This window comes from Nycticebus coucang, chromosome 5 (genome assembly GCF_027406575.1).
Source record: "Nycticebus coucang isolate mNycCou1 chromosome 5, mNycCou1.pri, whole genome shotgun sequence".
Taxonomy (NCBI): Eukaryota; Metazoa; Chordata; class Mammalia; order Primates; family Lorisidae; genus Nycticebus; species Nycticebus coucang.
In genome coordinates this window covers 122,811,161-122,838,059 of record NC_069784.1, presented here as the reverse complement: position 1 = coordinate 122,838,059, position 26,899 = coordinate 122,811,161, and the positions used below count along the sequence as shown (strand labels likewise).

The following is a 26,899-nucleotide window of genomic DNA, read 5'->3' as shown; positions in this document are numbered from 1 at the left end:
TATTTAAACACAGCCTGGTAAACAAAAGCACTGGTAAGAGAAAAATAAAGAGAAACGTAAAGAAAGAAGTAAGTGGGGATTTTGGCTAAAGGAACTCTTCTTTAGATGAGTTCAAATATAACTAATATAAAATATTAAGCCCAATGTCTCTCGTAGAGTAACTGTGCTCCATAAATTATTAATTCGTTCCCACAAGTATTTTAGCCCTGACAAAACGTATCTAAGTTGCTCCTAAAGAATTTCCAAATAGCATCACCTAATCTACTGCTTATCTTTTTTGCTGTTAATTTGACTTCATTCTTACCATTCCAATAAAACTGTACTCCTCAAGGACCCGATGACCTAAATGTAGCTAAATCCATGATCACGTCTTGGTTCTATTCTTGCTTAACCACATTCCCTTCATGTGGCTTCCTGGCATCACACCCTCTTCATCTTCTTCCTAACTCACTAGCAACCCCTTGCCAGTCACCAGTGCTGATGTCTCCTGTCCTCCTTCACCTCTCAATGTGGAAGTTGTCACATTGACTGTTTACTATTTCAAATATGATATAATCAAAGAATAAAGATTAATGAATGGGTGCTAGCCTGAAGAGAGCCCTCTAGAAATGACCTTGAATTCTTTAAGAAATTTTCCATGTTTTTGCAAGTGGAATGATTTTATTTAGATATTGGAATGGCTGAATGTCAGAATCAGACTTCTCAAAGCTTTTGATGAAAGAAAAGTACTGTATCTACCACAATAAAATTGGATCCAATAAACCAATTCACAAGGGTAAGATGATAAAACCACATATTAAAACGAGAGAGACAGGGAGAGGGTTTTATGTAAAGTAAGTTTAATAGATATTAGTAATCCCTTGAGGAATGGGTATGAGACATACACATTCTCCTTTTTATAAGAAAGATGTTTCTCTTAAATAGGTTTTAATCAAAACTAGAGTGTTTGTACCTCATACTTAAATGAAAGGAGTCTGAATTCAAAACTGTCCCACTTAATACTATTTTCCCCATCTCTATCTGCTGCATTTGCTTATCTATTAAACACAGAAAACATATAGCCAGGTGTTATGGTGGGCACCTATAGTCCCAGCTACTCTTGAGGCTGAGGCAAGAGAATCGCCTAAGCCCACGAGCTGAAGGTTGTTGTGAGCTGTGATACCATAGTACTCTACTGTGGGTGACAAAGTGAGACTCTGTCTCAAAAAAAAAAAAAAATACAATGTAGACTAAAACAAACAAAGAAACAAAGGGGCGGCACCTGTGGCTCAGCTGGTAGGATGCTGGCCCCATATGCCGAGGGTGGTGGGTTCAAACCCAGCCCCAGCCAAACTGCAACAACAACAACAAAAAAAACAGCTGGGCGTTATGGTGGGCGCCTGTAGTCCCAGTTACCTGGGAGGCTGAGGCAAAGGAATTGCCTAAGCCCAGGAGTTGGAGGTTGCTGTGAGCTGTGATGCTATACCGAGGGCAATAAAGTGAGACTTTGTCTCTAAAAAAAAACTTTAAAAAAAATTAAAAAAAATTATTTCCTTTGTGATAAATTGAACTTATGGAATTTTAATATTTATCCATTGATTTACTGATTCACTTATTAAATAAACTTTTGTGAAGCAAACATCCCTCCCAGGCTCTGGCAACACAAGAGTGAACCAAAGCAAAGTCCCTGTTCACAATATACAGTCTATAGTTCAGTAGAGACAGATTAAAAATTCATGCATAGTATATTAGGTGTGCTACATATACATACACAAATGTGTAACATGCTTATATTTTAATATTAAACCAGTAAGTGAGTATACACGTAGGATAAGAGTTTTAAAGAAAAATAAGGCCAGGCACAACCATATAGGTGACGAAGGTGCTAATTCTGAAAGGATAGCTAGTGAAGATCTCTCTAACGAGTAGCAATAAATAAGAGATTTCATAAAATGAAAGTGTAAACTACTTGGCTCTCTAGAGAAAAGTTATTCTAGGAAGAGATAGGAATAAGGTCACAAAGAGGTGGGATTGTGCCTGGCTGTTAGTGGACAGGTGAAGCCACTTTGGCAAAAGCAAAAGGAGCAAAGGAGGCAGAATGGCAGAGGAAAATCCGAGGGCAGTGGGTGCTCAACTGCATGGAGTGCTAGAGGTCATGATCAAGATGCTGGCTTTTTTTCTTAGTGAAATATGAAGCCTTTGGAGAAGTGAAATGATCCCATCATTCACTTGAAAGATGTACTATAATAACCATTAGTGTCATTCATAAAATATCCTCAGTTATCTTCCAGATAGATGGTAGCATTGCCCTCTCTATTGCTACGACTGCTTTAACAAAGTCCTACAAACTGTGTGCCTTAAACAATAAAAATGTATTGCTTCACGCTTCTTGATGCTGCAAGTTCAAATCAAGGTATCACCAAGGTTGGATCCTTCTTAGAAGTTGTACTTGACCATATGACTTGCTTTGGCTGGTGAAATATAAGTAAAAATGAACTTTTCATTTCTAAGCAGAAATAGTAACAGTTAACATACAATTCACCACATTCTCTTCCTCTATAATAATAATCGTGTATAGATGTGTCTATATGGAACCTCCATCAGTGTGGGTATCTTAATAAATATGGTAAGAAGGACACCCTATGAACTGCATTGGACATATAGCTAGAATGGAAAGAAAGTCTCTTCTTTTTTAAGCCAAGGGTTGGCAAACTAAGGCCCATGAAGCTAATCTACCTTGTTGCCAATTTTTCTAAGTACAGTTTTGTTTATTTAGATATTATCCCATTCTTTTAGATATTATCTTTGATTTTGTGTTAACAATGGAAAAGTTGTTATAAATATTTACTATCTAGACAACAAGTTTGCCAAACGCTATGTTAAGCTGCTGTGACACTGGGGTTACTGTTATGTTTATCCTGATTAGTACAATTGTTTTGGGGGTGGAGCAGAGATCACGTTGCAGAGGAGCAAAGATGGAAGCAGTGAGGTCAGTTAGTGGACTGTAGCCATCTTCTAAGCGGAGAACAGGGGTGCTTTGGACTAGAGTGGTGGGGACAGAGATAGTGAGAAATGGTCATGTTGGAGATATGTTGTCAAGGTAAAGTTGAGAGATTTTGATAATGGTTCATCTGGAAGGAGTCCGAGATGTCTCCTAAGCAACTAAAAGAGTGCAGTTTCTATTGACTAAGATGGACAATCTTTGTGGAGTGCCATGTTCTTGTGGAAATGGGACAGAGGGGATTTGGACTTGGAGAGTTCTGATTTCAGGTGCCTGTTGGGCAAACACCAAGAGGTGTCAAACTGGCATATTTCTCACATGGGCAATGCTGGAAAGGACATAGAGAACTCAGCATTGCTGTGGCTAAAATGGTTGGAAAGTCTGCAGGCTTCAGTGTCTTTGGCAGTGTATATGTGTGTGTGTTAGGGAAAAGGAAGAAAAGATAAATCCTCATCTTTCATAGTGAGGAGTCATGCATATACATTTATCAAAATTTCCATTTCTGATATGATACTCCTATTTTCAATTAAGTTTGGTCTTCCACAGTACAGGAGTCCCTTTTATTTTCTTTCCTTTAAAAAAAAATTTTTTTTTTTGGCCATGTCTAAATAAAGCACCTCTATTCTTCTGCCCGGGTGGAGGGGTGACAGGTACCTGCCTGCAGAAAGTTGAGGTGGGTGTCTGTAATTATTAAATAGCTTTCAACCAAACAAGGCTATTTCATCTTCCCCCCACTTCACATTCACTTCCTAAAAAACCTGATGGGACAAATGGCTGAGACTTGTGGGGATTCTACAGGGATTCCGTAGAGCAAGTGGGCTTGATGGTCAAGTGTTCACTGCCAGTGCAGGGTATGGCTGTCTCACATCTGTTAATGTGGCCTTCATCCAGGTATTTTCCAGTCTCACAAATAATTTGGTTATTGTCTTCTCTCCTACCCTTCCCATTTTTGAGGACAGATTCCCAATGCTGCATTTCAGGGGGATTTGGGGGAGTAAGTGAAATGAGACGTGTATTATCAGTTTTCAATGTTTTCCGAGAAGTTGTGAATTATAGACACAAATGTTTCTCTTCTACACACATGCTTTAAGATTCTGTGATTTCTTTTTCAATATTACATAGGATTTGTCAGCCATGATCTGTGTATGTATTTTAAGCCTCACCCGCATTTCCCCATACATGTCCAGGATTTCGTCCTTTAACTTCAACCGTTCATCTTGGTCAATGTCTCTAATGCTGAGAAGTCTGGTCCTGTACTCGCGAAACTGGTGAACTTCTTCGGCCTTTTGCATTGCCTGCTGCTGATTCAGTTCCTCTGTTTGCAACCGAGGCTCCTTATCTGATTTCCTTGATATAAAATCATCACAAGAGAGACATAAAATATCTGAGAACTCTGGGATAAACTTTCATCACATCAAACATTAGGAATAGAAAGAATAAATGATTATGTTCTAGATGTGCTATGTTCCATTTACTGAGTCACCACTTTTTGTAGGAAAATCTATTTTGTAGAATATCAGTAAATATGCATTCACCATTGGTGAGGTAATTGTGGAATTGATGTTCAAAAAATATGAGAATTTTTTAGGTTTTTCCTTTTGAATTTACGTAGCCAAATAATTTCGACAATTTTTTCAAACCTATAATATGAGTAGCTGTCTCTCTACTAATCCTGTCCTTTAATTTGCTGAAAAAATAAATCTAATTAAATAATGGCAAAAGGTATGATGGAAATTTCCTGTAGCTCAACTCACTTTAATCAGTTTTCAAGTTAAATCTTTACAGAACCATTTAAATCAGGGGTGTCCAACCCTTGGCCTGCAGGCCGCAGGAGGCCCAGGATGGCTATGCACATGGCCCAACACAAAATTTTAAAGTTACTTAAAATATTATGAGGTTTTTAACAATTTCTTTGATGGAGATTCTTTGTGTGGTTCTCAACCATGAACTCTGTAGACAACAACATTGTGTCACAATGTCATTTTTTCATACCTACACTCTCACTATTTGCACCCATGTGCAGCTTCAGTTTTATGGCATTGTGTGACTTGCAGTGTGCTATCTTCCAAGCACAGACATTCTCACTGAAACCATCAGATGTCACATGTGCTTGTGGTGACGTGGTGAGGCAGTGATTGTCAATCTACCATTGCAACATTAGGCATTTAACATTATTTAGGGTAGGTGGGCATTTTTATTGGATTTTTAAGGTACTTTCACACCTCCGCAGTGTCTCGCACAGAGCCACACTTTACAACCTGCCCTCCGCCTTATCATGTATTGGCAACAAAGATGTGGAAGGTCCTGGACCTTGTTTTCTATTTTCCTATAAATTAATTTTCATTATAAATATAGTCTCTTATCTGTTATAACTTTTTCAATCCCAGAATGGCTTCTACAATGTCTCAAAAGAAAACTGAACTCTCAAAAAAAAAAATTATAGAAGAAAGGAGATTGTTCAATGGAAAGTGTACAGATTGCTCCTTTTCTGTTGAGACAAACAGTAAGGCACTCTGCTTAATTGTAGGGAATTTGTGCAAGTTCTCAAGGGCTATAATTTGAAAAGGTACGATCTTCAAAAACACGTAGCCAAATTCAATACATATGAAGGACTGTGTTACAAGAACAAAATAGCAGAACTGAAAAAAGTCTCTCCTATCAACAATTCTTTTTTTAAATTTACAACTCAGATTCCACTGTAAAAGCTAGCTTTGTAGTAGCATATTTTATAGCAAGAAAATCAGAATCATTTACAGATGGTGAGTTTATTAAGCAATGTTCGGAAAGCATGACAGATATAATTTATTCTGAAAAAAAGGGGGCTATTTCTAAAATCAGTTTGTCTCGCCAGACCATAGCAAGGAGAATCGAAGAAAATCCACAGAAAGAAGTTTGGAGAATAAAGCTGCTGATTTTAAATTTCATACTTTGGTGATAGATGACAACAATGATGGTAGAAATGAGACTCAACTTGCCATTTTTATTAGCGGTATTGATGACAAACATAATGTCCCTGAAGAAAGGGCTTCTTTATTGCCATTAAAATGCACAACTAATTCAAGAGATTTCTACAAAGCAGTAAAAAAAAAAAAAAAAAAGTTAAAGTGATTTTCCTTGTCTGTTGTCAACATATCTGGTGTAGTTACTGATAGTGCCTTGGCAATGGTAAGTAAAAGAGAGAACATGTAAAATTGATAGAAGACGATGCAATTGCCACTCCCAAACTCAGGTTTGTTAAAGTACTATTGCATCGTACATCAAGGAAATGTATGCACAAAGCTTTCAAAGTGAATAATATCATGCAAATCGTCATTAAGATTGTGTATTTCCTAAGGGCTAAGGGATTGGACCATTACCAGTTCCAGAAAGTCCTTAAAAGTATTGATGCTATGGTGACATAATTTACTTTTCAGAAGTAATATGGCTAAGTTGAGGCCAAACGTTGAAAAGATTTTATGATTTGTGACATGTTATCAAGTCATTTATGGTATCAAAACCCAAATTTGTGCCAGAACTTGACAACGGAAACTGGCTTACAGATTTAGCATTTTTAGTGGACTTAAATGCTCATATAAATTAGTAAAATCTATATCTTCAAAGTGAAAAGCCAACTTATTAATACAATGTTTCAAACCATAAAGGTATTCCAAATGAAAGGGAAATTATGGCAAGCTCAAATTTAGGCAAACAATTTTATACCTGTTAACACATTGGCTAAACACAATCCTGTGAACAGTAAAAAGATATTCAGCTTTGCCTTTCAATTTGATTAAAAAATTTGAAAACTGATTTCAAGATTGCTGGGAGAATAATCAATGTTTTAGTACCTTTGTAACTCCATTTTCAGTCGATATAAATATGTTACTTGCTGATTTTCAAATGGAATGGTAGAGCTGCAGTCTGACACTCAAGGAAAAAATTGACCATGTCTCTTCATTGAACTTTTATAAGTCCTATCTTCCCAGAGGCAAATATTCTTCACTTTACCATGATGCCTTATTTGAGTCATTGCTTTTTTTTTTTGCAGTTTTTCACCAGGGCTGGGCTTGAACCCGCCACCTCCAGCATATGAGGTCAGTGCCCTATCCTTTGAGCCACAAGTGCCACCCTTGATTCATTGCTCTTTGGCAGCACCTACATTTGCAAGCAACTATTTTCAAGAAAGAAGCATATTAAGAGTAAAATTGGAACCAAAATATCTGATGAGCATTACGAGAACTCACTGAGAATTGTAACTACTTCCATCGAACTAGATATTGACGGATTGGTTTCTCAAATACAATGTCAAATATCCCATTAGTTTTATGTGTCCAGTTTTCTTTTACTTTTACAATAAAAATATCAAAAAAGTTGCATATTACTTAGATATGTACATTTTCTATATTAGCGATCACAAACTTAGGATCTGCTCAATGATTTTAAAAGACTTTTTGAATGGGCTGCTGCATAATTAGGATTATTATGTGAGGACTCTTTTTAGTTATCTGTGGTATTGGTTATCGTGAAAATTATGCAAGGACCTTTTTTTTTTTTTTTTTTTCCTCATCAGCTTTTGTTAGTGTTTGTATATTTAATGTGTGGCCCAGAACAGGTCTACTTTCAGTGTGGCCCAGAAAACCCTAAAGGTTGGGGACCCCTGATTTAAATGCTATTATGAGTGATTTGCTAAAATATTTGCTAAATTTGAGATGGAAAATTTTGTACTTCTAACAATTGAAACACACTTATTTTCAAATCTTCAGTTGCTTAGCCACTTCCTATTCACAATATGTCCAAAATTTTATAAACACAGTTGTCTGTGTTAATCATGCTTATTAAAACTTACCGTATAAATTGACTTAAATCCAAAGATTGTCGTACTTTTTGAATAAGTTGTGAAGATGCTTCCAAAGTAGTTGGGGATCGTGAGTAAGACACTGTTTAAAAAAAAAACAAAAAAGATGTAGGATTTCAAAAAAAATTAGCAATGACTTAACTGTTATATCTCATTTCAATTGAAAATTTTCCTTTTTGTTAAAAAAAATTGATTAATTGAACATGCCTCATTTAATAACTACTGAATGTTATTACACTTTTAGTTAAATGAAGAGGATGACAAAATCAATATACCCTATTAGAAGATTAACAAAATATTATTCTAATTACAGTTACATGAATGAGAAAACAAAAAGAAGTCTTACTTTAAGTTATAAAATTTCATTACAAACAAGTTAAATGGTCCAGTAGTTACAGATCTTCGGCTGCGTATGAAAGTTATACTAAGCTCTAATGGTGGTTGGGATATAAATATGTAAAAACCATAAATATACTGAAATACTAAAGACAGTGTTTTACCTCCTAGAAATTTTTATTCCAGTGAAGTAGGCAATATATAAAAGGTAAAATAAAATTAACATCAGCCTTCTATCCATAGAGCCCAAAAGAACAGATTTAAGAGACTTTAGAGACTAGGATATTAACCTTTCCGTTTTTCCAGATCACTTTTTATTCTTAAAAACAAACAAACTTCTTGATGCATAATTTGAATATCATTAAATTCAACATTTTAAGGATCAAATTTAATCCTTATTAGCAAATTTACCAAGTTACGTGACCATCAGTAAAATCCAATTCTGAAACATTTCCATCATCCAAATAAGATCTCTCACATACTTTAAAGTCCCTGTTTCCACCACAAACTCTGGGCAACCATCACTCTAGTTACACCTCTATAGATGTGTTTGTTCCGGACATTTTATTTATGTAGGAGAATATTGCAGGATCATTTGGTAAAATTATATTTGATTTTTAAAGAAATTTTCAAACCATAGTGTTTTGATCATTATTGTTAACGTCATAATCAATTTTGAAATCACAAAGTAAAAATCTCCTCAATTATTCTTTTTTAAAAGACTTTATTTTATTTTTTTATGTTTTTTATTAATATTAAATCATAGCTATGTACATTAATGCGATCGTGGGGCACCATACACTGGTTTTATAAACAGTTTGACACATTTTCATCACACTGGTTAACATAGCCTTCCTGGCATTTTCTTAGTTATTGTATTAAGACAATTATATTCTACATTTCTAAGTTTCACAGGAAACCTTGAGGTTTAATAACCAGAATCCACAGAGAATTCAAATGTATAAGCAAGAAAGACTTTATTTTTAAGAGCAGTTTTAGGTTCATGGTAAAATTGAGAGAAAGGTACAGGGGTATCCCATAAGCCTCTTTCCCCACATGTGCATAGACTCTCCCATTGTCAGCATTCCTCATCAGAGAAAGACATTTTTTACACAGACAACCACAATATTTACAAACAAAGTGAGTTTTATGCCTTCCTTCCTAAACAGTATATCTTTAATTTCCTTTTCTTGTTTTATTGCATTTGCTAGGGCTTTCAGTCCAATGTTGAAAAGGAAAGAGGACATCTTTTGCTTGTTTCTGATCTTAGTGGTAAAGCTTCTAGTTCCTCACCATCAAGTATGTTAGGTATAGTGTTTTTGGTTGAAAATTCTTTATCATGTTGAAGAAGTTTTCCTCCTATTTGTTTTTGTTTTTTCAAAATTATTTTGGCTATTCTGGGTTCTTTGAATTTTCATATGTTTTGGAATAAGCTCACCAAATTTTATAAAATGTCTTATATGATTTTGATAGAAATGACACTGAATTTATAGATCATTATGTGGAAGATTACTACCTGAAACACACTGGGTCTTCTAGTTTAAAGCATAGACTGTTCATTTAGATCTTCTAAGATTTCCTTTGGTGATGCTTTATAGTTTTCAAAATATATATTTATTTCCAAGCCTTTATTATTGATACTATTGTGAATGAGAAAGAGAGAGAGGTTTGAAGGTGCTCCCCTGCAGGCCATTGCTGTGAGAAAGGGGGCACAGCCAAGGTGTAAGGTGGCTCTAGAAACTGGAGAAGGAAACAAATCCTTTCTCCTATAGCCTCCAGGCCAGCCAACACCCTGATTCATAAGTGTGGCCTTTTGACAGAATCTAAGTTTTACATAAAAGATCTTTTCATTAAAAGGGGCACAGCAGACAAAAATGAAGTTTTTCTTGCCTCCTTTGGTGCTTAAAAAAGAATGGTCTTGAAATCAGAAGGCCTGCAAGTTCTCCGCTATTTCCTATAAGTCTATCTCTTCACAATTATATTGATTATAATGAAACTGTCTGAATAAATTGATGGTCAAAGATGTGAAGAAATGAGGACGAGGTGAACTGAAACTGGGACACAAGCTGCACTGCGCTTCGTACCACAGGCCTGTGGGTGTGAGAAACATGAAGTCTGCACTGTGACTGCCCTTGGCCTGGTGTGGACTTAAGAGTCATGATTATGTTCCATTTTCTCAATTTAAAGATTACCTTGTTAGCCACAAGTTAGCGCAGTGGGGCTTGCATAGGTGGAGGTTGGTGTGGCCTTGGACAAAACATTGATAGGAGAAATTGAAGATGACACAAATAAATGGAAATATATCCCAGGAACATAGAATAGTAGCATTAATATTGTTAAAATATCCATAATACTCAACGGAATCTATAGATTCAATGAAATCCCTATCAAAATTCCAATGTCATTTTTCAGAGAAATATAAAAGATCCTTCTACAATTTATATGGAACCACAAAGCACCCCAAATAGTCAAAGAAATCTTGACCGAAAAAGGTCATCACATCATGTGTGAAGGCATCACACTACGTGATTTCAAACTACATTACAAAGATATAATAATTGAAAAAGCATGGTAATGGCTAAGGATAGAGGCCTCTAACAAAAGAATAGGACAGAAAGCCCAGAAATGAACTCACACACTTACAGTCAATTCACTTTCAACAAGGAAGCCAGGAACACACCAGGGGGAATAAACAGTCTCTTCAATAAATGGTCTTAGGAAAACTGGATGTCCATGTACAAAAGAATGAAAATGGACCTTTACCTTACCTTTTATGCAAGAATCAACTAAAAATGGATTAAATATTTAAACATAAGATCTGAAACTGTAAAACTACTAGAAGAAAACATATGGGAAATGCTCCATGATATTGGTCTGGGGAATGATTTCTTGGATATGACCCCAAAAGCACAAATAACAAAAGCGAAAATAGTACATGTGGGATTGTGTCAAACTAAAAACCTCTGCACTGCAAAGAAAACAATTAACACAGTGAAGAACAAATTACCAGTTCTGATAAGTAAAATGAAGACCTACGAATCCAAATTCTGTATTTTTCTATTTTTGTAGCCCTGGCCATCACCTATGTTTAAGTAAAAATCTTTTCCAGAGTTTTTATTTGAAAGTACGTGTTTATGTGACTAAGGAGAGCAATACTTACTGGCGTTTTCCTTGCGGGAGCTGGGTTCCCGCTCTTCGTTGCCCACCGGGGACGCTCCTCCACTGTCACTGCTCACGGGTTTTGCCAGATCCTTCAAGCCCTTGGACATTTGCCACTTCTTCCACACCATAGTCCCTGTCATTGCCATCTCTTTGCTCTCTGAACTCACAGAATTCTTTGCCTCTGGTTCTTTTGCGGCACTTGCAGGTGCTTCAACTACAACATGACATGTGCGTTACTGAAAAAACTTGAATTCTACAAGGTCACACGCAACAGGTAACACAGATGGGGCACAAATTTGGAGCCGGCGACTAAAGCTTTTTAGCTTTTAACCAGAGCACAGAAAAACAGTCCTTGGTACCTCAGAGGGCGATGTAAGTGGCCCAGGCGGGCAGTGTGTTTGGAAGCTGGGTCAGGATACTAAAACTTCACATAATGAGAGAGGCTTTTAGGAGCCAAGATAATATGAATGGAAATGATATTGACGAGCGATTGGGGCTGCCACTGAGGTGGGCCTTGGAGAAAGGGCAACCAGCCCTATGCTGACAACGGTTCCTGCATGGATAGGGTCTCCTTCTTGGGGAGGGGCCCCTGTGTGCAGGCACTTATCCAAAATTGTATTAAAACAATACAATTGTATTGTTGAGAGAGGATTTTGCTTGTAAAGCTATAGAACTGGAAGGTTTTTCCTTTAAATAATCTATTCCTACCATCCCCAGAAAAAGTGCGTAAAGCCTCCCAGGACTTCCACGTTATACAGACATTATTTCCCTATTTATCGAATGCAGGTGATCAAATGTATGTTACATTCCGCATTGACTGAAAGGTAATAAGGTAGTGCTGAAGAGCATGAAATATTGAAATAAAAGGCAGACACTTGGTAGTCTAGAGTTGGTTCTTTAAAAGCATTAAAATTTATGCACCCACTAGAGTAAGACTGATGAGAAAAAAAGAGGTGAAAATAAAATGTATTCCGATAATTTGGTAAAATAAATTTTAGGTAAAAATAATTTTTACCTAAAAATAAAGAAATTTATTTTACCTAGGTAAAATAAAATTTTGATAAAACACGGTTTACTTTCCGGACACAAGAAGAGAGAAAAAAAACAAATAGTGAGACACAGGAAGTACATATGAGTCTAAATTGGTCAAGTGCAAGAATAGGCACCATTTCTCCAGCAGGTGATAGAGGTTGGAGTAGTGATTACCCCGAGGGAGGAAGTGAGTTGGTAACAAAAGAGGAGGACTTGTGGGGTGAGGTAAGAACACTTGATCTGAACAGTGGCTACCGAACGTTTTCAGATGCCAATAAGCTTCACCTAGAAAGACTTGTGCCTTTACTGTGTGTTTGTTTGAGGACAAGGTCAGACCCCTTTGAGTCCTGTTTTTCACTAGGCCCTGCCCTTGGCCTGTTGACCCCCTTTCAGTAAGGCGTCCTGTAAAGCCAGTTTTGCGGCATCCACCCACCCTTATTGTCCAGTCAAGTTCCTCTTGGTAATTTTCCATCCATTCCCTCTCCTGCCTTATTGGCCATAAATCCCCACTTGTCCCTGCTGTGTTGAGAGCTGACTTTAATCTCTTTGCCATTACAATAGTCTTGAATAAAGTTTTGTTTGTGTGTCAGTTTTAATGTCAGTTTAACTTTTTTGCAACTGTTAATACAATTATTTTTAAATGGTAAACTCTATAGCCAAAAAAAGAACTTAATCTTATTCCCCTTTTTGCTAATGTTACATTAATTCTAACTATTAGAGGAGTCGGTGCTTTAGGAGTTAGACATATTTTGAATCCTAACTTTGTCACTTTCTAGATGAATGACTGTGAAATGGGAATAGTATGGTCTCCCCCGCAGGTGCTGTGGGTTACAGTGAGATAATAAACCCGCAATGCTTTGCACAGTGCCCCACCCAGGGTAATAGTGTTAGGGTGATGCCTGCTGTTCACACTGCTCCTCTGAAAAGTTAAGGGACATGATTTGTGTAACAATTACTGGATTACATTCCTGAAGCTATAAAAATGGGGACACATGATTTGGGCTGTGGACGTCCTCAGCCTCCCTGGACAGCCCAGTGTTGTTACAGATGGAGCAGCCAAGTGGCTGTTGCTAGATGCTAGGGTCTGATAGGGCCTGTCTGCAGGCTGGCTCTGTCTCTGGATATCTTGTAAACTTAAGAAATTATTGACACCCTTTGTGCTGTTGTTTTATTGGTAAACTGGAAATATTATATACTTGGGAGGGTTGATGTGCCATTAAGTGAAATAATTAATATAAAGCATAGTGCCGGGCCCAAGGCAATTACTTAATAAACTAAGTTAGTTTTATTATGATGATTCTTCTTGTTACTGTTGAGAGAGGTGCCAGAATTATAGCAGTAGGCCTGCCTTCATATCCCCACCGCCGCCTGCCAACTAGCTTGCACCTTCGTCTCTGCTTTCATATTTCCTTGTGGGGGTGGGGAGGAAGGCAGGACCTAAAAGTGACAATGAGTGAAGGTGACTTGAGGGATTTGAGAATTTAAGTGCGGTTCACACAGTTATTTGAAATTGCGTGACTTTTACAATCCTGAAGAAAAGAGATCCCGAAATGTTTCCTTTCACCAAGCAAGACCCACTCGTTTTCAAGAGGTTCAAGTCTGTCTCTGCCCTGCAGCGGCCGGGGCAGAATTCACTGACCTTCCTCCGCGGGTTTAATTTGGCTTTCAGACACCGGCAAAGCCTCAACATCAGGTGTCTTCTGAATGAACCGGCTGAGGTAACGCAAACGAGCCTGAGAAGCCTAAAGAACACACATTAGCTGCCTTTCACGCTTCTGAAAACCGGCAAGCAGCAGAGGCAACAGCGTGTTAATGGTGCTCAGTCTCGAGGGAAACGGGAAAGTGGGAATTAACAGGGCAGTTTGAGCCAGGCCAGCCCTCCTTTATTATCAAATAAATTCAAATTCAGAACCCTCCACAACACACACACTGGGCATGCGACCACAGATTCACCTGCTCCTGAACCTTTCTCATCTGCCCCAGTAAGGCTGAGCTGGAATACGAAGCCCTTAACTGTTCTCAGGGTGCGTATCTATCAGTTTCAGGGACGGGCGACTAGGCAGGAAAATTCCACAAGGGGGCAGCACATGCCTTTTATATTAATAGTATTTGAAAAATACCTATCCAAGCTGTCTAAAGTACAGGAAAGCACACCTTATACATTTGCATGCTTTCTTACTTGGGGTGTTATGGGAGGATGTGGACACAGGGCTATGTAAAAGAGCGAGGTAGCTCACACTTTGGGTCTGTAAGTGGCGCTATCACGTACTTAGTTGTGATTATCAGGAGGGGAACATTTCACGTCGTTTCCAAATGTGGGCCTTTAACTTTTGGTCACTCAATGTCTGATAAAATTCTAGATACCATTTCTAAAGGAAAGACTATGAAGTTTGACCAGCATGACTGTTTTCTCAGACCTTCCCTAAGCATGAAAAGTAACAACTGACAGTGTATCTAAGGCAGGTGACCTTGGTGGCTCTTCCTGGCTCTGTTGTTTCCCAGGCTTGCTTCATGGCTCGGATTTCGTCCGCTCGCTCTGTATCTTTTTTTACTTCTAATAGTTCAGATTCACTGTGTTCGGTGACTAGCCTCAAAGTCCAGTAGGGTTTATTTGGGTCTTCTTGTTGCGAGTGCACAGTGGATGTCTGATAAAATAAAATAGAAGCCTTTGGGTAGGAGGTTTCCTCTCAGAAGGGTCTAGCTTTTACCTTCTGATATGTAAGTTTACTGTTAGCTGTTTTACCCAAGAGAACTGAAAACTTGCGTTCACAAAAGACTTGTACCAGAATGTCCATTACAGTCTTTTTCATAATAACACAAGAAAGGAAATGTAAATGTCTATCCACTGAGGAATGGATAAAAACGTTGTAGTCTATTCATATAATTGGATGCTACTTAACATTAAAAAGTAATGAACTAGCTTCATAGTAGGGCTGAGAACATTGGATACTTTTTCTTCCATTCCTGAGATACTTTGCTAAGAAGAATATGTTCCAGCTCCATCCATGTAAACATGAAAGAGGTAAAGTCTCCATCTTTCTTTAAGGCTGCATGATCTTCCATGGTATACATGTACCACAATTTGCTAGTCCATTCGTGGGTCAATGGGCACTTGGGCTTCTTCCATGACTTAGCAATTATGAATTGGGCTGCAATAGACATTCTGTTACAGATGTCTTTGTTATATTGTGATTTTTGGTCTTCTGGGTATAAACCTAGTAAAGGAGTTATAGGATGGAATGGTAGGTCTATTTTTAGATCTCTAAGTGTTCTCCAAACATATAACCCAACTATAGCACAAGAATATGGGGAAAGGGCCAAGGGAGGGGAAGGGAGGGGGGACGTTAAGGTGGAGGGAGGGTAATGGGTAGGGCCACACCTACGGTGCATCTTAGAATGGGTACAGGCGAAACTTATTAAAGGCAGAATGCAAATGTCTACATACAATAACTAAGAAAATGCCATGAAGGCTACGTTGAACAGTTTGATGAGAATATTTCAGATTGTATACGAAACCAGCACATTGTACCCCTTGATTGCATTAATGTACACGGCTATGATTTAACAATAAAAAAGAAATAAATATTAAAGAAAAAGTAATAAACTACTCATACACACCACAGTAAAACAACATAGGGAGGTAAAGAAGTTGAGCACAGAAGAGTACATCTCGTATCATTCACTTATATGAAATTCCACAACAAGCAACGCTAATCTATGGTGACTAGATCAGTGGTTGCTGAGACATTGAAGATGGGGCACTGGGGTGACAGATTGACTGCAAAGAGGTTTGAAGGTAGTCTTGAGCTTGTGGAAATTATCTATTATCTATATCTTTTTTTTTTTTTAGAGACGGAGTCTCACTTTATGGCCCTCGGTAAGTGCCGTGGCCTCACACAGCTCACAGCAACCTCCAACTCCTGGGCTTAAGTGATTCTCTTGCCTCAGCCTCCTGAGTAGCTGGGACTACAGGCGCCCGCCACAACGCCCGGCTATTTTTTTTTTTGGATGCAGTTCAGCCGGGACCGGGTTTGAACCCGCCACCCTCGGTATATGGGGCTGGCGCCTTACCGACTGAGCCACAGGCGCCGCCCTATTATCTATATCTTGATGGGTATATGGATTACATAGTGAATACACGTGCCAAAACCTATTGAATTGAACAATTGTACATGAATTTTACTTAAAATTGTACATATCAAATTACAAATTACCCTTATGCCCACTTATAGAACCTTGTCATAAGAATGAGAGCAAGATAGTTGTCATTTCCAGGTATGGATATATTTGCTATGTATGTATTATGAAAGCTAACAACATTTTGATGTGTCCTAGGGTCACTTTAGTGGACCATAGCCTGGGAGCAGAATGATAAAGGATTTGACAACTTCTGCATAGGTGAGGCTCACTGGTGGCAACTGGGATAGGAAGGCAAGATTGAAACTGATGTGATTATGCATCACTTTACATAAGGTGGAGACTGTTTCCATTATCCACGTCCAGTGGTGCAGACGTGGGGAGGAGGAATTGGTACAGATACCGAATGAAGTTTTCATGTGCAGTTTGGTTTCAGTGTTACCAAAAAGACCTTACTTCCTACAGTATTTCCCGAATATTCTGATGAGAACTGTGTCTCACAAATGGAAATTCTTTGATTTCTTCCTTTTATAACAGTGCATTGACTGTTATTTTTAAACTGCTTGATAAATGAGTTTATAAAAAACTTTTCTGGGATGCAGTTTTGATTTGGGAAGGGAGCACCATGAAGGTACTAAAGGAAGGCCACGTGTCCACGTGTCTTTTAGGAACACATGTATTGAGTTAATCTTATTTATTTCATTTTTAAAGGTAGAGCTCAGCTGGGAAACAAAATCATTCAAAGGCAATGGATGCTTCCTGGAGCCTGGAACAACTGAGTCATCATTGCTTCTCTTTATTTGCTAAGTTTCCTTCATTGCCTATTTTACCAGCAACATCCCACTTAGTTAATCCTGGAACCTGGGAGATGCACCACTTGTTCCTTGACGCTCAGTATGGCTTAATAATTACACCAGTTATGGCAGAGGCTGGATTAGGACCCATGCTTTCTACCACTGCACACCTGACATCTAACGTTAAAACTCTCAGTTTATTTTCAGTCTCTTCCATTAGACTTGTGAGTTCTTTTAGGAGAGGCACCAGATCATGCCAATCTTCAAAGCCAAAGTCCCAAGAAAAGTGTTCTACGTACTAAAAGTTCAATGAATGCTTTTTGATACTGAACTCGAAGGCGAAACTTGAAGCAAGTGTCCAAGGAAAGTTCTCACGATTTCTAGACGGTTGTTGGAATCAGGGAGATAGAATTTTTCATGGTTTTATCCTCAGATGAGATAGGCAAGCAAGCATCCAATGAACTTTAATTCATTAAGTGACTCCAGTTTTACAAGTGCCATACTTACCGGAGGCTCAAAGCGAGGTGCTTGTTTTTCTTTGGCTGTCTTTTCTTTCTCAGAAGACTTTTCTTTGCCTTTCCTGGTTGTCTTGGAAGTTCCTGAAGATTTCTGCCCCTCACTAATTGTATGGGAATCTGGGCTTCCCAGGGTAACTAATTCCTCGTGTTTCTCACTATGAGCTAGAAAGACATAAAATGGAAACCACTGAGTCATGATATAGCAATAAAATCATTTCACCTAGGGACAGGGGAAGCAAGATGGGGAAATGGTTAATCCATGAAATTTGGGTTTTCTTTTTGTAAAGCAAACATCTTCTATAAAGGTACGTGTGACACCTTTTTATGAAACTGACAAGTAATTGTATACCATTAACTTGCCATTGAAACGGATAAATCAGTGGGCTTGGGTATATTCCTAAGATTATGCAGTTGCCTCCACTCTCTAATTTGTTTTCTATCTGGATGCTTTTTATTTCACTTCTTGTATGATTGCCCTATCTAGTACTTCCAATATAATGGTGAACTCCTTTATCTCTGCTCTAATTTGTTTTTTTTTTTTTTTTTTTTCCAGAAACAGTCTCACTTTGTCCCCCTTGGTAGAGTGCCTTGGCATTACAGCTCACAGTAACCTCCAGCTCTTGGGCTTAGGCGATTTTCTTGCCTCAGCCTCCCAAGTAGCTGGGACTACAGGTGTCTGCCACAACGCCCGGCTATTTTTGTTGTTGTTGTTGTTTGGCCAGGGCCAGGTTCAAACCTGCCACCCTTGGTATATGGGACCAGCGCCCTACTCACTGAGCCACAGGCACTACCCCTCTCTGCTCTGATCTTTACTATTTCCTTCCTTTTGTTTACTTGGAGCATTATTTTCTCTTCTTTTTCTAGATTTCTAGTTTCTGAAGGTGGAATGTTAAGTTATTGATTTGTGATCGTTCTTTTTAAATGTAAGCACTTACAGCTATAAATTTCCCTCTTGGCATTGCTTTTACTACATCCTCTGTTTTATTTCTTTTTTATTCATATCTAAGTATTTCTTAATTTCTTTTGTGGGGATTTTGTCCTTGATTCAATGGTTAAGAATATGTTGCTCAATTTTCATGTATTTGTGAAATTTATTTCTTACTGACTTCTGATTTCCTTCAATTGTGATCAGAGAATACATTTGTATAATTTCCATCCTTTTACATTTATTTTGGCTTGTTTTATTGATTTCCATATGGTCTATTCTGCAGAATGTTTGAAGTGCACTTGAGAAGAATATGTACGGAGTATAGGTATCTGTTAGGTCAAGTTGATTTATAGTATTCTTCAAGTCTTCTATTTCCTTTCTAATTTGTTATTTAGTGGTCTACCCATTATTAAAATTGGCATGTTAAAGTTTTCAACTATTATTATTGAATTATCTATTTCTCCTTTCAATTCTGTCAGTTTTTGCTTTGTGTATTTTGAACTCTGGTATCAGGTTCATATGTGTTAACAATTTCTGCATTTCTTGATGAATTGCCTTTTTAACATTGTAAAATACCATTTTTATCTTTATGAAGTTTTTTTTCATCCTGAAGTCCATTCTCTCTGATACTAGGATAGCTTCTCTAGGTCTCTTCTGGTTAGTGTTTTCATGGTATTGCCTTTTCCATATTTTTGCTTTTAAAATATTTGTATGTATGAATTGAAGTATGTCCCTTCCGTGAAGCATATAATTAGATCACTTTGCATTGAGCCAATCTCTGCCTTTTAACTAGATAGTTTATTTAATTCACCTTTAAAATTATTTCTAATTAGGTAGGGTTTTTGTCTGCCTTTTTCCTATTTCTTTTCCTATATGTCATATATCTTTTTTGATCTATTACATTTTTGTGTTAAATAAAGGCTATACCACTTTAATCCCATTTTTTTTTGTTTGTTATGCACTTTTGAGATATTTTCTAAATGGTTGTCTTGAGGATTATAATTCAAATCTTATCTTTATAGCTATCTGGTTTAAATTAATAGCAATATAATTTCAATAGTATACAAAAACTTAGCTAATTTTAAGTTCCAACCCCTATGTGCTGTTAGTTTATGAATTTCATCTTTACACAGATTGCATTCATCAACACAGACATATAATTATTGCCTTTGCTGTTGTCTTTTAAATCAGATAGGAGGATACAAAGTGTTACAAGCAAAACGAATCCTGACATTTATACTGACTTTCACATTTATCCATGCAGTTACTTTTACTGGTGCATGCTATTTCTTCATGTAGATTCAGATTACTGTCTGGTGTCCCTTTATTTCAACCTGAAAAACTTCCTCTAGCATTTTTGGTAAGGCAAATTTATTAATGACAAATGTTTTTCTTTTTTTTTTTAAAATCTTAATTTCTCCTTAATAATCTTTTACTTTTTAATCTTGCAGTTTTCTATATCTAAAATTCTGGCTTGACAATTTATTTTTAGTTATTCGAATATGTCCTCATATTGGCTTCTGATCTCCATGAGTTTTGATTAAAAAATCTGTGATAATCTTATCGGGTATCCCTTGTATGTGATAAGCCACTTTCCTTTTGCTGCTTTTAAAATTTTTTGCCTTTGCAGTTAGACAGTTTGATTATGATGTGTCTGTGTGTCTCTTCCATTTTATTCTACTTGGAGTTTGTTTAGTTTCTTAAATGTGCTAATTCGTGTTTTTCATCAAATTTGGGACATTTTCAGCCATTATTTCTTCAAATAGCCTTTCTGCTACTTTCTTTTCATCCTTTCCTTCTGTAGTTCCCATTATGTATTTGTTGGTATGTGTGATAGTGTCCAACAAGTCTCTCAGGATCTGTCCAACTTTCTTCATTCCTTATCCTCATACTGGATAATCTTGATCAAACTATCTCCCATCTTGTAGAGAAAGCTTTTCACAGTGAGTTCAATTTGAGTCAGTTTTATAAGTGAAGTCTTCTAGGAAATCACCAGACGTGTCAAATAATAATCAGTCTTTGGAATAAAGCCTTGAAATAAATCTAGCTCCTTTTTACTTCTTCTTGATATCTGCCAGTATGTGATAGGAATATGGGTTGTTATTTTGTAAGGCCTCTGCTGAGCTGAGAAACAAGGGATAGGTCTAGGACAAGTTGAAATGCCATATAGTTTCTGGTTCTTACAGAGATTCATCTGCCTCACTCCCCAATTGCTATAAAGTTTTTTTAAATTTCCAGAGCCCTGAAAACATTAATTGTGATAGTTTTTACCAGGCTTTTCATTGATTTTGTGGAGGAATTAATTTCAGAGTCCTTACTCTGCCATTTCCACTGGATTTGTTTTCTTATCTGAACCTCCTGAGGACTTTTATGTGCTGTTTGGCTGGGTAAGATTTGGGAGAAAAGAAAATTCACATAGCCTGGGTTTGTCAATGTTACATGAGGACCTTGTCTCAAGTGCATGAAACTACAAAGGCCCTTGTGGAAGAAAGTAAGATTCCATTCTAAGCAGCTCAATTCTTGTAAGTGATGAATAGGATGAGACCAATTTAACTTGTGAGTAGAAAGGTGAGAAAAACGAACCTACCAAAAGAGAATAAGTTTATCTAAATGAGAGGGAGTAAGGCCTATTAGAGATGATGAACCTTAGAAACAGGATCAAAAAAAGAAGAAATGAATGCAAACTTTTTTGTTGTTGTTGTTTGATAAATCACCTTTTATCAGAAACCCAAAATAGAAATCAGGAAAGATCACAGGAAACACATTTTTTCCTTCAATGTTTGATATCCTTTGTCAGCCAAAACCTTTGGGGATGAAGAAACACTGCCGGCTGGGCCCAGTGGTTCATGCCTGTAATCTTAGCACTCTAGGAGGCTGAGGTGGGTGGATCACTTGAGCTCAGGAGTTTGAAACCAGCCTGAGCAAGAGCAAGACCCCCATCTCTAAAAACAAACAAACAACAACAACAACAAAAAAAAAAAACAGCCAGGCATTGTGGCAGGTTCCTGTAGTCCTAGCTACTTGGGAGGCTGAGGCAAGAGGATTGCTTAAATCCGAGTTTGAGGTTGCTGTGTGCTATGATGACATGGTACCTAGGGCAACAGAGTGAGAATCTAGAGAGAGAGAGAGAGACCGAGACCACCTACAAGAAGTGGAAATGTTTTGTTGTTGCTTCCTCTGTAATCTGTTCAGGCCTCCCTGGCTTCACAGAGACAATTCAGTAAGAGCTTTTCATCATAAGCCTAATATGAGGTAACTGAATTTTGACCATGTCACTGGCCACCACTACCATCTTAGCTTCTTGTTCCAATAAAATCTGTGTTCCCCAGGTCTCAATGGCAATAGGGTGTGGGATTAACTGTATGTTAGGGCTCCATTCCTGGCCAGCACCTGATTAAAAAACTTCTATCTAACATTTTATCTAACCTGGGAGAGAAGAACTCACTGTATGTTCATCTTGTACTGTTAAACAACTCTGTTACTAGCAATGCTATGTTTGTTGTCACACAATTCTGTTACTGATGATGTTGTCCCTATTATAACAGAACAATTCATGATTTTGATGAATGTGCAAATCATCCATAAAAAGCCTGTAGAATGTACATCCTGAGGCTTACCCCTCAGAAATTCCAACCCTGTAACTTGGTGTAGAACCCAGGGATCTACAATTTTAAACATCACCTGAATGATTCTAATTCAACTGGCATATGGATTGTATTTTCAGAAACACTACTTTAAGAAATCTATACAATTTTTGTTTTTGTTAAAAATAAGTACTGCAAAAGGATGGGCTGAAGGAAAGAAAATGACTTAGAATTCAAGGAGCTGATGGTACCTTCACAGTATGGTTCTCAAGCTTTGGCCTATATCAGAATCACCTGAACGGCTTATTATAAACGATTTCTGGGTGCCACCTATACAGTTTCTGATGTGGAAGGTTTGTGGTGAGGCCCCAAATTTTAATTTTTCACAAGGTCCTAGATGATGCTGAGGCTGCTGCTCCAGCGACCATACTTTGAGAACCACTGGTTTATTTTTAGGGGAGTGTAATTACTCCTGCCAACATGAAGGGCATTTGCTTTATGTTCTATTAATTCTTTATAACAACTAAATATCAAAGGTGCAGGGGAGCAAATAATATTTGTTGAATATTTACTATGTTTCTTTCTTTTTAACTGGCAGAACTTCCCAGCAGGGCAGATTCATAGAGGCTATATAAATTTACTCAGGTAACCTAATGGATAAGAGTTGAATCAGCGTTCAAATACAAGCTCATAGCAAAATTGCACTTGTACATTATGCATATATACAAATAATCTTTTTAAAAGAATCTAAAAATAATTAAATACAAGTTCAAAGGACCTATCCAAGTTCTTTTGAAATTGGAGTCTTATAAGTCACTTCATTAGTGAAGTAAAATAGTAATTATAAAGAACACAGATGTCATAATTTACTTGGTGTCCAGCTATTACCTACTTTTAAATTGGGGATCAGATCACCCTACAAGACTACAGAGAAACTTTAAGAACCACCTTTACAAGGAAAGAACTTGACTTTCTGCCAATAACCCCATCTGTTGAGACGTGTTGTACTGGGGAAAATCCTTTGGTCAAATAATCAGATGACGTGGAGGTAAATCCTGGATCATCCACTGTATGGCTTAGCTTTGGTAAGGTTATTACATGCTTTGAGCTTTAGTTTCCTCCTTGGTATCACAGAGATACTTACACCATAGCCACAGGGCTTAAAATAATCAATACAGAGCATTTAAAATAGGATCATGCCTAGCATCAGACATTCTGGGTTTTTAAGATGTTTAACAATTGTCAGCTGAAATTGAATCTCCAGCTGCCCCATGAAATCTGTCTTTGGCTTTCTTTTCTTACTGCCCACAGTTCTTAGTGTTGGAGTCGTACATTTAGGTGTCTTTGATCCCACTAAGATTAGCATATTGCAATACTCACGTTCACATACACAAAGCACCTGCTGAGTGTCAAGCACACAGCCGGGCATTATTAATATATGGAGCAAAATAATTTCCATGTTCTTTAATGGCATAATGGTAACCTTTTCTCCTTATGAATTATGAAGACCAGAATATCATTACAGACCTCATTTTAAATTACTAATTTCAGCTAGGGTAGTGTTGAGCTGAAGTTAATAATATGTACTCATCAGATTAATACGTAAAGCTTTATAGAAAATCTGTATGTATCGAGAGGCTATACGGCAGTAAGATGCAAGAAGAAACATCTTACGGATTATAAAATTATTAAAAATGTGACTTCATGTTATATAGTCATGTAATCATGGGACCTCTAGAGGAAATGATTATTGGAATAAACTAATATACCCCTTGCAGAGAGGAGGCGCTCAGAGAATATGAATTTAAAAGGCCTTTAACATTATGCTTTTAGTTCTCCTCTTACATTATCTTACATGTATCCAGAATATAGTAGATAGAAATATTCAGAAGTATAAAACTTATAAAGCTTTAAAAATGCAGTTTTGTTCTTTGGATTAAAATTGAGTGCTTAGATTTATTTACTAAAGAATCAAATCCGGTTGAGATTTGAAAACTTAGATATTTCTAAACTAGAATGCTTATTTAGAACAAAGTTTACATTTATCAAGTACAATCATACTTGGTAAATATAAACAGAAAAATCTCTTTAATATATAAATGCACATAAAGGAAAATATATATATGAAATATATAAATGCATGTAATGGCTTATTGTTATAATTCCGCTAATGAAACTGGGTGGAGCTTGAAAGCCAGTATTTGTGAGAATGACAAAGTTTGTTTGTTTTGTAAACAGATTGGAACTTCAAAGGCACAGGCCAGCAACATAAACGTGTAACATATTGACAAAAGGAATTTGAGATGATGCTATCACTAACTATATGAAGGCACTTGATGTCACTAAGTAAAACTTGCTCAACGTGCTCCAGTCGTCTGCTTTTTTAAGAGAAAGTCAGCCGTCTCAGGAAGAGATTTTTACAAAACTCAGGTGTTAAAATATACTAAAGGTGGCACTGTTGCCTTGCACCAACCAGAGGCCGAGCTTTCTAAAAATTTATAGCAGAAATATCCTGAAATAGTCATAGTTCAGGACTTATTTTTTATCATGGGCTATAAAGATGTGAAATTTTCTTTGAAATCTGCCTTCTCTACTCTTTCCCTACACTGAGGGCAGTGCATTAGGGAAATAAAAGAAAAAATGTGAAATTTTCAAAAAAAACATCAAATTATATGTGATTTTTCTCACAGAAATTAAATGTTGAGTTTAAATGAGTAAACGGGGCAACCTTGACTTTAGGATGAACATAAAATTTAAATTAAGTTACCAACATAGTATTGAAAAAAAACACCTGAACAATTTCTTCTTTATTTAACGTATGTATATTCTAAAAGCATTCTAGATTGACAATTTGAAGATATTAGTAATTGACTTTTTCATATGTTTAAAATTACAGCATGTCAGTCTACTTGTAAATATAATTGATGCACAGCAGTTGACATATTGCTGTCTTAATTTAAATAAGTCAGCTAAACATTTGTAAAACGTGATGTTGAAGACTGATTGTTCTGAATTCAAAAGGTGCTTGGCATTCGAGAAGATTGTTCAACAACATATTCTTTAAAACAGAAAATTTGTCTAGTTCATTTTAAATACAATTTCATTCTGACTTTCTTTGCTTATGGCTTTTCAGCAACAAATGTGTTACGGAATGCAAGGCTTAATTTAATTCTAGCTGCTGCGCGTAGAAGTTAAAATTGTCAAATGTGAGGTCCAAAGAGATCACATATAATTACTGCTGAAGAATGATTTTCTGTTTAGAATACATAATAATGGCTATCATCTTTTTGATTTGTAGTAGGTCCTAAGAAATTTATACTTATTATCTTGACCCAACCTTGACAGAAAGGAGTGAACCGAGGAACGTCTCGTCGCTAGGTTGTATTTCCCCCGTCTAATGACTTCCTTTTAAAAATTTAATTCATATTAATTTTATACCCAAACCCTTCTCTACAGGTTACATGATTCTATTTAATAAATTATAGAACTGTGACCATTTTAGATATTACTATTTGTCTTTAGTTTTCCTCAGAATTTTAACATTTACCCATTAATATGCAGGAAAGCATAAAAAAGCCCACATACAAATGTTTATATTCAGTGAAGTAATATAGACGTTTATGTGGGGCATAAACAATATGAAACTTATACTACTGTATATTATTATGTTTTCCCATTCAAATGCTCTTGGTAGACCGTAATTTCCATTTAACACCCTAGCTATGCCAGCAACTAGCTGTACAGTGGAGGGCAAGTTACTTCAACTGTCCACGCTGTCTCCTCAGCTGCAAAATGGCAATACCATCGTAATAATACCTACCTCACAGGAGTATTGGGAGGAGTAACTGCATGAATACATAAAAAGCCATTAGACACCAGCTGTGTACATGTTAGCTGCCACGGCCAGTCCTGCCATTGCTACCACGGCAATATGGCTGGTTAGAGTCTCTGACGAACTTGTGTGAGACAGCGCAAAGGTTTTGGGTTTTAGAGTAAGTCAGACTTGGGTAAGAACATCCCTTCTGTGAAATTCCCTAGCTCTGTAAACTTAGGCAAAGGATTTACAGACTCTCAGCCTCATTTCTTCATCTGTAACATCGAGATGATAGTAACAAGCTCCAAACGTTTTGGTGGGAATTGGGAATAATGAGTGATGTACTAAGGAGGGTAAGAGGCACGCAATACACTCAGACCACCTTGATAATGAAACCCGTAGGTCTCTTGAGAGGTGTTCTTTTTTTGTTATAAAATAAAAGCACAGTCTTTTTGATGAAAGTAGTATATGCTCATTGATAACTTCTGATTTATATATTTCTTGTTTTTAATTAAAGTTCCTTCTAATATAAAAAAGTAAATGAGAAAGCAAAACTACTAATAATTTCAACGGTCAGAAATAACCATGTTAGTATACTGGTATATACTCTTTTTCCTGTTTTTTTCCTGCATATACCCCTTTTCTTCTGCCATCCATTATACGTTTTTGAAGAAAAGTGATGATTTAGGGCTGCCAGTGTCTATCACTAGGAGGTCCTCATGTTGACAATAAAGAATTTCTGTGAACTAAGTGAGGGGACATATTTCTGGATCCTTCCTC

At 37.0% G+C, this 26,899-nt stretch overlaps 1 protein-coding gene across 9 annotated transcripts in view; it reads right to left on the bottom strand.

Annotated features, from left to right (window-relative positions):
• ADGB (androglobin) overlaps positions 1-26,899 on the bottom strand; it is a 167,674-nt gene that overhangs the window by 2,049 nt on the left and 138,726 nt on the right. For 8 of the 9 annotated variants that reach the window (XM_053591390.1, XM_053591391.1, XM_053591394.1 and 5 more), the window contains 6 exons: positions 17,783-17,955; positions 14,813-14,989; positions 13,984-14,086; positions 11,311-11,526; positions 7,806-7,896; positions 4,144-4,327 (listed from right to left, as the gene is read on the bottom strand). In XM_053591390.1, coding sequence (XP_053447365.1) covers positions 4,144-4,327; positions 7,806-7,896; positions 11,311-11,526; positions 13,984-14,086; positions 14,813-14,989; positions 17,783-17,955 — 944 coding nt within the window. The remainder of the gene's footprint in view (positions 1-4,143; positions 4,328-7,805; positions 7,897-11,310; positions 11,527-13,983; positions 14,087-14,812; positions 14,990-17,782; positions 17,956-26,899) is intronic. The other variant, XM_053591399.1, reaches the window with a different exon arrangement.